This window comes from Lampris incognitus, chromosome 15, assembly GCF_029633865.1.
Source record: "Lampris incognitus isolate fLamInc1 chromosome 15, fLamInc1.hap2, whole genome shotgun sequence".
NCBI classification, from domain to species: domain Eukaryota; kingdom Metazoa; phylum Chordata; class Actinopteri; order Lampriformes; family Lampridae; genus Lampris; species Lampris incognitus.
In genome coordinates, this window is record NC_079225.1 from 25,318,281 (window position 1) to 25,330,829 (window position 12,549).

The 12,549-nt window shown below is 47.6% G+C and overlaps 1 protein-coding gene across 1 annotated transcript; it reads left to right on the forward strand.

The window, feature by feature from the left end:
• Positions 1–11,000: 11,000 nt before the first annotated feature.
• lratd1 (LRAT domain containing 1) lies at positions 11,001–12,259 on the forward strand. Its single transcript, XM_056295126.1, has one exon. The coding sequence runs from the start codon at positions 11,001–11,003 to the stop codon at positions 11,787–11,789; it is 789 nt and encodes a 262-aa protein (XP_056151101.1). The 3' UTR covers positions 11,790–12,259.
• Positions 12,260–12,549: the final 290 nt, after the last annotated feature.

Sequence of the window (12,549 nt, forward strand, 5' to 3'; positions counted from 1 at the left end):
GGTGGTTAAGATGAGTTTCCCCCCTTCAATGTGAAGCACTTTGATTGTCTAGATAAAGTGCTATATAAATGTAATCTATCATCATTATTAAAAAGAGTCAGTGGGGCGCCTGTGCAGCTGTGGGCAGATTTCACATGCATGATGCTCCCCCGGTGTGAATAAGCAGTCGGCAGCTCCACCTAAATCAGAGGAGACATGTGACAGTCTGCACCCTGCCCAACTATCATACGCAATGGCGGGTCCTCAGAAGGAAAGAGAATTGACCATGCCAAATTGGAAAGAAACTGAGAGAAATTTTCTAAAATAACAAGATGAATAATTAATTTCGATAAAAGAGTCGGCTAAAAAAAAAACCAGCAGATCTGGAAGTCAAAGTTGAAGCAATTTATTTTTGTTGTTGTTGTTATTTTGAATGTTTGTGTGTGCATACTGAAATCACACATGGAGCTAACTACAACTGGAGTCGTCTGCTCTTTGCTCCTCAGAAGCATAGGAGGTATGGTTGCTTTGCTCAAGGGTACGTAAAAGTTGTCATCGGGGATCGGGACAGGGTTGCTCTTTCACAATCAAGAGTTTCCAGATTGATCTGAGAATCTGAAGCGGGGATCTGATGGTCATAGCCCTGCTTCTTATAGGCCAATGCTGCTCCCTGTTACCATCAATTTGCAGCTCAACCATAATTTAAGTCATTTTCAACCATCAAGAAAAGGGGAGCTAAGATTCCTGGTAATTGTTTTGCAATAAAATGACTGTCAGGTTTGGTTTTACAAATCTATGGCCAACTCCTTAGGGAACTATCCGATGAAGCCCCACCTTACACGAAATAAAATCCACCTTACTCTTGACACTAACTGAGAGAGACATACTGTGTACTTTCTGTATATCAACTGAATCAGTTCTCCATACATTTTTGATACTTGTAAGGCCTACCGGGTGACGTGGCAGTCTATTCTGTTGCCTACCAACGTGGGGCTCGTCAGTTCGAATCCCTGCGTTACCTCCGGCTTAGTCGGACGTCCCTACAGACACAATTGGCAGTGTCTGCGAGTGGGAAGCCGGTTGTGGGTATGTGTTCTGGTCACTGCACTAGCACCTTCTCTGGTCGGTCAGGGCGCCTGTTCGGGGGGGAGGGGTAACTGAGGGGGAATAGCGTGATCCTCCCACGTGCTTACATCCCCGTGGCAAAACTCCTCACTGTCAGGTGAAAAGAAGCGGCTGGCGACTCCACATGTATCTGAGGAGGCAATGTGGTAGTCTGCAGCCCTCCCCGGATTGGCAGAGGGGGTGGAGCAGCGACCGGAACAGCTCGGAAAAGTGGGGTAATTGGACGGGTACAATTGGGGAGAAAATGGGGGGGGGCTGATACTTGTGAAGCACAGGCACAAGGACACACACACACACACACACACACACACACACACACACACACACACACACACACACACACACACACACACACGGCAGTCTCTGGGATTATATTGGGGTTGGCTGATAATGGTTAAAGAAATTAGATAAAACAGCTGATTTCTAGAAATTTATTTCCAGTATCGAGCCTTTTGCACGGCCTACTCACAGAACAATGGCTGTAAATGAATAGAACGGATGCACTGTTTAGATAAATATACTCAGTGGTTGGAAATGATAACATGCATGGTCGAGTTTTTATTTGTGAGCCCATTTCAATGTCACTTTGCAAACAAACCCTTCATACCAAAGAGACATGTAGCATATTAAACCATTTAAATTGGATTCATCAGAAGTGGAGCAAACAAAAATACCGGTGCTATTATTATGAGATTGTTTTTCTAGTAGTGAACCTAATATATTTTTCGCCACAACTGCAAAGGGAGTTTGAAATTGTATATCCTGTCTTGTCATATGTATAAGGATCATGTCCTAGCAGTATGCTAAGAGCCTCACATTTTGCATCCAGAGGGTACACCTTTCCTCTGGAAAAAAAAATAAGGTTGTCGGTGATGGAATTTTGTGTTCTGCATAGAGTTGGGACCCCCAAAATGAATGCGGGGTGATATTGCGAGAGGTGCGTTGTGTGAAAGAAAAAAGCAGGAGAAGAATAACATTCATGTCCAAGATGTTGACCTTTGTCTGACCCTTTGATCTTGCATGCACACACACACATACAGAAACAAGCATACACACCCACACACTGAAACAAGCATACACCCCCCCACACACACACACAAACAAGCATACACACCCACACACACACACAGAGTCTGGTAGTGTTGCTGATGTTGGCACATTTGTGCTCTGGGACAAGAGCAGCTTCACTGGCACTGATTACCGTTTTATCCTCCCCTTGCAAACACCAGCCAGCACATACCCTGCATACCAATGGAGTCCACCAGCCAGAGAGCGATAAAGAAAGGGAGGAAAAGAGTGAAAGAATGGTAGGAATGAGGGGAGGACGGAAAGAAAGGAGGAAGGAAAGAAGGAAGGAGGGAAAGAAAAGAAGTACAGATAGATAACGGAGGGTAGATAGGAAAGAAAGAAAGTAGGTGATAACATTGTAGTATCAAACACAGAGAGAGAGCGAGAGAGAGAGAGAGAGCGAGAGAGTGACTAAAGGTTACACCAGCAGCAGTTAATAACCCCTGATAGGTTAGCTGAATCCTTCCTGAATTATGCAACTTTGCTGCTGCACCGTTCATTGAACTGGAACCCCCTGTCAAGTCAGCATATTGGACGCTGACAACGTGCATTTGCTTACTGTTGAGAAACACATAGGATCACACAAAACTAAATTTTTGTGTAGTCAATTCAACATACAACGATACAAGGCTCGACACCTCAGCCCTTTGCCGAGCCCCCTCAGCTCTAAGGATGTCAACAGGGTTTTCCAAGGGCAGCAGTCTGCAATAACTGGGCAGAAGTTGAATCTGGAGAAGTTATCATTCACAGCCACATCGATGGGCCTCAGATGTGTCTGACGAGAGCTTCCTGAATGAGTCACAGTCTACGGTCTGAGAAGCGCTGATAAGACCTGACAGAAGGGGACAATCAGACTTGCCTTTCAATGGGAGATAGATGGCATTGGAACAAAACACTCGGGAGATTGGCAAAGACACATGCGCATGCCAACAAGACCACCAGCACTTATACACACACACACACACACAACATACAAAAATGTGTTGACATGGAAGGACAAGAATATATGTTGGACAAATCCCCGGGTTGATGGGTGTAATGTATTGGATATAAGTGCATTACAGTGACCTGATTGCAAAATTATTGTTGACTAGCGCTCGATACAGTCACTGAATAAAACGAAGAAATACTTGAGATGAAAATTGTTGGTGAATTCTTCTGAAATGTTTGAGAGGGAAGATAATTAATAACGCTTCATAGGCGTTGTAGATGGGGGCAAAAATCAATCTCCAATCTGCATTTGCAATCAGCAAACTTAGAGTGAATATCGTATTTTTTCATATTTTTCGTGAAATAGTGCCACAGAAAAAAACAAATAGTTTCTTTTTCAGTCTTAAGTGGACTTTAAGCATGGTTTAATGATGGAAGAAAAAGCTGTAGCTGAAGGAAAAGAAGCGGGGAGAGTTTAGAGCTAGTGCGACTCAGCCACAATTTGCCAATCCAATGTTGGCAAAAATAACATTACGTGACCAAAATATTCCAATGTCTTCCCTTGTTGAATTCCAAGTTGTCTGGGGACAGACTGGGACCATATGCGACAGTCTGAACCAGCTTCTATAAATCTGTCAAAACTGAGATTACTGAATACGCACACTGATGAGCCAAAACATTATGACCACCTGTCTGATATGCTGTTGGTCCTCCCTGTTCCGCCAAAACAGCATCGACCCGCCAGGGCATGGACTCCACAAGACCCCTGAAAGTGTCCTTTGCTATCTGGCACAAAAACATTAGCAGCAGATCCTTCAAGTCCTGTAAGTTGCGAGGTGGAGCCGCCATGGATCGACCTTGTCAGTCCAGTACATCTCACAAATACTCAATTGGGATTGAGATCTGGAGAATTTCGAGGACAGGGCAACCCCTTGAACGCGTCATCATGTTCCTCAAACCATTCCTGAACAATTCTTGCAGTGTGGCAGGACGCATTATCCTGCTGGAAGAGGCCACCGCCATCTGGGAATACCATTGCCATGAAGGAGTGTACCTGGTCTACAATGATGTTTAGGTAGGTGGCACATGTCAAATTGATGTCCACATGAATGGCCAGACCCAGGGTTTCCCAGCAGAGCATTGCCCAGAGCATCACACCCCCTCTTGTCGTCTTTCCACTGTTCATCCTGGTGCCATCACTTCCCCAGGTAAATGGCGCACACATACACGGCCATCCACGTGATCTAAAAGAAAACGGGACTCATTGGACCAGGCAACATTCTTCCACTGCTCCAAGGTCCGGTTCTGATGCTCGTGTGCCCATTGTAGGTGCTTTCGATGGTGGACAGGGGTTGTCATGGGCACCCTACCTGTCTGCAGCTATGCAGCATCATACGCAGCAGGGTGAAATGCAAGGTGTTGTGACACATTCCTCCAGCAACTATCATTAATGTTTTCTGTGACTTGTAACACAGCAGACCCTCTGTCGGTTCGGACCAGACGGGATAGCCTTTGTTGCCCTCGCACATCAATGAGCCTTGGGTGCCCAATGCCCTGTCACCTGTTTGTGGTTTGTCCCTCCTCGGACCACTGTGGGTAGGTACTCACCACTGCTGACCGGGAGCACCCCACAAGCCTTGCCATTCTGTTATCTGGCCATGACAATTTAGACCTTGTCAAAGTCACTCAGGTCCTTACTCCTGCCCATTTCTCCTGCATCCAACACATTGTTTATGAGAACTGATTGTTTGTTTACCATCTAATCTACCCAGATCTTAACATGTGCCCTTGTTTGGACATGATCAACGTTATTTGATTCACCTGTGAATGGTCATGATGTTTTGGCTCGTCAGTCAATATGATCTATAGTGGCAACGCTGCTGCAAGACAGGAGCATGGGGCCTCTGTTTGTGGATGCAGGTTCTGAATCAAGGAACAACCTTTTCCCCTAAATAAGCAAAACATTGACTTTGCATATAACTCTCCCCTTGTTGGGGGAAAGCAAATGGTTTGGGAAGGAAACTCAAACTCTAACATGTCGCTAATTTATGCAGTAATTAAAACCTATGCCAAAAAAAGAGAAGGGAAACCAACAAAGGAAAAGAGAGACAGTAGAGCTAGAAACACAGAAAAATAATACATGATCTGTTCTGCGATATTGTTCTTTGCGTTGCTCAGACGGCTGTTTATTTGGACTAAACTAACCATAGCAGTTAGCAGGGTGGTGTAATGTGCTGTGGGGTGAAGTACATCATCCTACACACCTTCAAGCTCTCGTGTTGGCAAAAGTGTCTCCATATTCAGATAGCACATTACGCTCGTAATACTATCAAGGTTGTCCGTAATAGATTACATCCAAGAAAAACACACTTACTCTTATGGTTCCCAGTCCCACCAGGATGGAGAAAAACCAGACAGACTTGAGCAAGTCCACCCAAGGGGACACACTTTACTGTGATTATAATTACGATGATGATGATGGCTACCATTTCCAGCACCTTAAGTACCTGTAATTATACTAAAGAACTGCATTGAGAGTATTACTGCTTTCATACATTGTTCTTTTTTCTCTTTTTTTTCTCCCTTAAACATTGCCATTTTCTTTTTCGTGGTATCGTGCGCGTGTGAAGGGAATTCGAGAGAAAATGAAAATTCTCGAGAGAAATCCTCAAAGGTGTCAGCCAGCTTCCTGGTGATCACAAGTCATCATCTATATACTGGCTGATTCAGTATCCACAGCGGCTTCCCAGACGAGCTGTGATACAGCTGCAATACTTGTCAGGTTGTCTCTGTTTACCCGCTGTATGCAGACGAGGAGGAAAGCCCTGCATCATTTATAGGAATCAAGGCAAGATCAAAAAATGTGCATATCACGTTTAGGAGGTGTAAAAGAAATCATGACATACTGCTGGAGAGCTCCTCAGTGATCCATTTAGTGATTCTGTAACCATCTGTTGTGGGAAAACAATCTCATTTGCTCCCCCAAAGTGATCACGACAACTCAGCTGTAGGGTGGTGTAACTACTGTTGTTGGTGAGCCGGGGAGGCTTCTCTTCAAAAGCAGTGCCTCTTTTTTTGGGGGGGGGGGTTTCTCCCTAATTGTCTACTGCTACTTTCTGCTGCTGCGGATCATCCGTTTCCATTTCTTCCTGTCCTCTGCATCTTCCTCTGTCACACCAGCAACCTGCATGTCCTCCCTCACCGCATCCATAAACCTCCTCTTTGGCCTTCCTCTTCTCCTCTTCCCTGGCAGCTCCATATTTCAGCATCCTTCTCCCGATATACCCAGCATCTCTCCTCCACACATGTCCAAGCCATCTCAATCTTGTCTCTCTTGCTTTGCATCCAAACTGTCCAACCTGAGCGGTCCCTCTAATATACTCGTCCCTAAACCTGTCCTTCTTCGTCACTCCCGATGAAAATCTTGTCATCTTCAGCTCTGCCACCTCCACCTCCACCTCCTGTCTTTTCGTCAGTGCCAGTCTCCAAACCATATAACACAGCTGGTCTCACATCCAATTTTCCCCCGCAATTGTATCCGGCCAATTATCCCACTCTTCTGAGCCGTCCTGGTAGCTGCTCCAGCCTCTCTGCCGATCCGGGGAGGGCTGCGAACTACCACATGCCTCCTCCGATACATGTGGAGTCGCCAGCCGCTTCTTTTCACATGAAAGTGAGGAGTTTCGCCAGGGGGATGTAGCACGTGGGAAGATCACACTATTCCCCCCAGTTCCCCCTCCACCCCGAACAGGCACCCCCACCGACCACAGGAGGCGCTAGTGCAGTGACCAGGACACATCCCCACATCCAGCTTTCCACCTGCAGACACGGCCAATTGTGTGTCTGTAGGGTCACCCGACCAAGCCAGAGGTAAACAATGCCTCGTTTGAGGTCACTGTAGCCGCAAAGGCTTGCCCTGCTGAAGTGTTCTTCAGCAAGGCACAGAATCCCTTCTAGCCCCCAAGGGTTTTGTTTGGTAGCCAGTCCTGCCCTCAGAAGTGGGCAGGAGAAGAGCTTTTCCATCAGAGGGCTCCTGACGTGTGTGTCGCGCAAAAATAAAAGGACAAGTTTGCTTTCACCTCTGCATCTCACCCAGCCGGGGGATGTGAGAACTGGCACGTTACTCACCCCATGCGAGATGACGGCTCTCATCTGAAGGTGCTGAACAATACTGATGTGACATATTGCTTCTTGCTTTTTTTTTGGTGTCGACTTGGGTATCACACTTATGCAAATGTACAGCGACAAAAGCAAAAGTTTACCCCCATTTTCTCCCACCGTGCACTCCCATCTGGGTGTGTGCACTAACACACACACATGCTCGCACGAACACGCACACACACAGAAACACAGGAAGAGCGCATCAAAACTTTATGACACTGTGCTCCCATTGCAGCCCAGAAGACAGAGGCTTTATAGGACGTGTAAAGCCAAAGCCTCTTACACACCATAAAGCTGCTGTGATCACCTGCGACTGTGGCCATGTTCACCGGTCCGAAACACCTTTCGCTTCTTGTGAAAACGTCAGTTGTGTGTGTGATTGCAAGTGTGTGTACATGTGTTTCTTTTCAGAGAGCGAGAGGGAGAGCATGTACCTGTTACATGGTTGATTGTGTTCACGCATGCCAGTGTACATGTGTGCGTGTGTGTGTATACACGTGTGGATATATGTGGCAGTGTGTGTGTGTGTGTGTGTGTGTGTGAATACACATGTATTTTACACTGTGTGGCAAAACGCTGCAGCCAGTGTGATTTAGTTAGTAATTAGGGAAAAGAAACATATTCAGTTAATGGGGTTGTTGAAATATCATCCGGTCTCTGTAGTTATTCTAATATTGTCTGCACCCTGCCTTATAATTTCACCGGCTGCATGTATGATTAAGTGGGTGTGTGTGTGTGTGTGTGTGTGTGTGTGTGTGTGTGTGTGTGTGTGTGTGCGCGTGTGTGTGTGTGTCCAAGAGGGATGGCTTCTACGATGGAATCTCATTTCAGCTGAGTGTAGATTATAGGTGGCAGGACCACATGCCCTCAGGAGCTACAGCTAAAGCCATTCCTGCAAGTCCCATGACTCCACATGCCACGCGCACGTCTGCATGTGTTTGTATAGTATGTTTTCTGTGTGTGTGTGTGTGTGTGTGTGTGTGTGTGTGTGCGTATGTGTTTGTGAAGAGCTCAAGGAATGAAAAAAAAAATCATCCCAGACTCATTATTGACCTTCTCCTCCACTTCTGTTTTTCTTCTTCTCTATCTGACATCCTGTATACATGGATTGTTTCATGCATGGACACACATGCACACCCAGGTGAATGTTACATCATAAACAACAAAGATTCGACTCCGCTTGCAGCTTCATGGTATATTTCCTGTTTTTCCCGGCGGATATGTTTGTGCACAGACTCACACAAACAGGAATATTTACTTCCACGCTCATGTGAGCATGAATGTGTCCTGTACATATAAATCCATTGCTCCGTTCACCTGTTTACGTGTGTGTGTGTGTGTGTGTGTGTGTGTGTGTGTGAGAGAGAGAGAGAGAGAGAGAGAGAGAGAGAGAGAGAGAGAGAGTGTGCGAGTGTGTGTGTGTAGATCTGCGTATTTATGGCTGTACAAATACGTTTGCTTGGTGTGCGTTTGTTTGTTTGGCCATGTCAGAGCCTGCAAGTGTGTGTGTGTGTGTGTGTGTGTGTGTGTGTGTGTGTGTGTGTGTGTGTGTGTGTGTGTGTGTGCGGTCATATCTCTTAAGCTGACACGCTCCCATCTACCGCACCTGACACCAGTGGAAACAAAGGCCAGGGAATATTCGAGTCCAGCGTCTGGAGATCTCCAATCAGCCGGGGGGAGAGAGGTGCACCGAAGAGCTCTCCTGAAGCCGCCCGACATAACGGAACAAATCTGGGAGCAAACAGTGGCCGCAAAGAAGAGAGCTGGTTATAAAGCCACAAGATGGCAATCACTTCTCTTTAGAGCTGATGATGAGAAGTGAAATGCAAGAATCTGGCAGAGGGTACGCCTCCCTGAACTGTTTATCTCTCCATTCACTTTCCAGGTAGAGTTTACCCTCCTTCTCCAGATGACCTAACCCCGTCTTACCTAAAATCATCCGAAACGTAGTACCATTAAACGATGGTAAATTGTATTAAAAAAAATATTGACTTAGGGAATATGGCTGTATGGCAGTGTGTGTAAGGGGACAGATCGGCCCTGTAAATGAGACACAGCGGGTATAGCAGTGAGTCAGACGCTCTGAGACCTACTATATAGAATATGTAGCCGCTTAATTAGCTAGGACCATTTAACTGTTGCTCAGAAATAAGCATGATAGTTACGTGGCTCGTTGTGATAATACTGAATTATTAGTTTAAACCCACCTATAGTGTCCTTAGTTTCATCTCTGCAGTGTACGCCTCCTCACAGATGTGCAGTGTAAAAAAACCTCACCACACTCACTCTCCCTCCCTCACACCCTCCCTTCTTCCTCCCTCCCCCCCTCTTCTCCCTTTCTCTCACAAAAACTCACAGGTATTTCTGTACACACACACACACACACACACACCTGCACGCACACAACACTCTTTTGTCTACTCTCACAGATATGCACATAAGACAGATGGAGACCGAGCGACAAAGAGAGGTGACAAAATTTGACACGACACTTAATCGAAAACGGAACTAAGATACAGCCTAACACGACCCGCCTGCTAGTATTGTGGGGTTGGTTGGGGGGGGGGGTTCAACCGTTATAGCCTAAGTGATACCTATTTAATAACAGGTGTTTCGATAACGACAAAAAATCCATATATTATCATGGCATCCCAGCGTACCGGGGATACATAGGAAGTAAAAGACATGACCGGTTTCCCCTTTGCTGAAACAGATAAGCTGTTGGTCGATGATGAATACTGCCGTGAAGTGTGCTGAGCATGTATTGAATACCACGGCTCTGACAACAAAAGCCATGCCACGGTAACAAGCGCCTATCGCAGCCGGCCGCCCTGCGCGCGGCGCATTGGACGCCACGCTGATTGACGCACGCTTGATCGTTCGCGATTGGTTGGGGAAAAGGAGACAAACGACCGCGGTCCAATGAAATCGGCAAGGGGCGGGGTTCGGAGGAGGAGGCGGAGCTCTCCTCGGTTCTTAAACGGAGGTGGCGCTGAGCGAGCGAGGAGACCCGCATGCACGACTGTCCAGTGCGCCCGGAGCGCGCCGGAAGAAGCGGCCAACGGTGTGAGAAGAAAGCCCGAAGAAGAAGTGTAAAGGGGGAGAGAAAGGGAACCGTGGGGGAATCACGTTTCTCATGGAAATGAAGGACATTTAAGCCATTCGCTCGGGGAGCGCACAGGTATACTCTTTTTTTCTACTCTGAATATTTTTTTCTCCCAATTTTGCGCCATGCGTAATGGCACAAGAATTGGGTACTATACTTTCCTTGAAGGCTGCGATGGTTATTGTGTCCGTTTCCTCCGCTGACAATATTCAAGTTTTTTTTTACATTTTATTTGTTGTTTGTTTTTCCAGGCCTTTTCACTTAACGATTTTAACTAACTGTTGTAAACGTTGCAAAGCGGATGAATCATTGATTGTGCGCGTTAACTCCGTCAACTCAACAAGAGAGCTAGCGCTTCTCCTTAACAGACGACTGCTGAGAGGTTAGGAGGGTTTTGTTTTCTTCTCTTATCATGCTATTGAGAATAGGATCCTATTTTAGTTGTGTGCTTTTTGCGATGCAGGTGGACGGTGAACAAATATGTAAAAATGTAAAAGGGGTTTCGTGCGCTGTACTCAGTGCGCTCACTCAGTAACCACTGTGATCCTCTCTTTCTTTCGTTCGTTCTTTCTTTCTCTCTTTCTTTCCTTGCAGACACCGCAGTCCATGCCTCTGCCTTGCCAGGTCATTGATGGGAAATCAACTGGACCGGATCACCCACCTGAACTACAGCGAGCTGCCCACGGGGGATCCGTCCGGGCTGGAGAAGGACGAGCTTCGGGTTGGCGTGGCCTATTTCTTCTCTGACGAAGAGGAGGAGGTGGACGACCGCTCTCCGTCCGACTGCGGCTTCACCAAGGACCTCAGCACAGGCGAGGAAGGACCCTTAGCGGTCAGCGAAGTGGAGTACTCCGCCTTCTGCTCCCAGGAATGCATCTTTTCCAAGCTCCGGGAGAACGAGGACCTGAACGTGCACTCGGCCAAAACTTTGCTGACTATGTGCAAACCAGGGGACCTGCTGGAGCTGGTGGGCACGGCGCAGGCGCCCCACTGGGCCATCTACGAGCAGGACGACCGGGTTATTCACCTGCACAAGGGGGAAATTCGCAAGGATAGCCTGCTTGAGATCTGCAACGGCCGCCATGGAAGAATAGTCAACAACCGTTACCGGTACCGACCGCTGCCCGCCGACCTGGTGATGCAGAACGCGGCGGGACACCTCGGCCTGAGCAGCGGGGAAATATGCTGGACCAACTCGGAAAGTTTCGCAGCCTGGTGCCGCTTCGGCAAGCGGGAGTTCAAAGCTGGAGGCGAGGTGCACTCGGCGGAGCAGCAGTATTTCCTCAAAGTGCATCTGTCCGGCAGCGGGGTGCACACGCTGGTGTTTCGCAGCCTGGAGGACATGATCCGGGAAAGGCGGCGAGTGGACGCCAGTGGAATTCTCAAAGAGCTGTCTTTGGTGAACGGCGGGAAGGAATGATTTGGCATTCCGTTTGATGTCCTCTATACTCCCCCCCGTCACCACTACCACCACCATCGCCCCCTCCCTACCCCCCGCGACTCATTTGTGGACGCGCGCATGGGCGCGCACGCACGCACGCACACACGACGGGGACCTGTTGGCTCTTGGACGCTGTCTGCACGTCGGAACAGACTTCGGACTTGCGGCTGGTGCCACGCGTGTCGCTGGAGTTTCCATCCACACGCACGACTCGGTTTAAAACAGAGGAAGACGCGGCAGCACGAACAGACAACGCCCCTTCAAAAAAAAAAAAAAAATGGTGCGAATTTCTACGCAGTCTCATTGACCCCCCCCCAACCCCCTTAAAATCACCTTGTACCTTTAATGCCCAACATAGCACACACGGCTCGGTTCGGTTTTCTTTTTTTCTTCGGGAAAACAGAACTCGCCCCTTCCCTGCATAGGGCGCGCTGCGGCAGACCAGACGGTGAGAGAGGGAGGGGGGGGGGGAGGGGGTGTGTGTGGTGATTAGAGATGTTGGCTATCTCTCGAAAGTCTCTGTTCTATTTTTTTACTGTTAGCTTTAACATTGATTAAGACTAGGACTAGCCATACACCGCTCCAGACGTGAAGCCGCTGATCTGGCGAAGCCTCCACAGACAGTCCCACTTGGCTACGCAGTTGCCTAAACAAAGCATTGGCTTGTTCAAGCTCCCCTTTGCCATATCGAAGATAATGTCATTTCGCAATGCTGTCATCTCTACAGCACTGTAGTGTG

Bases quoted from the DNA above. Each gene is read 5' to 3' on its own strand.
- lratd1 (XM_056295126.1), top strand. From the start codon at position 11,001: ATGGGAAATCAACTGGACCGGATCACCCACCTGAACTACAGCGAGCTG.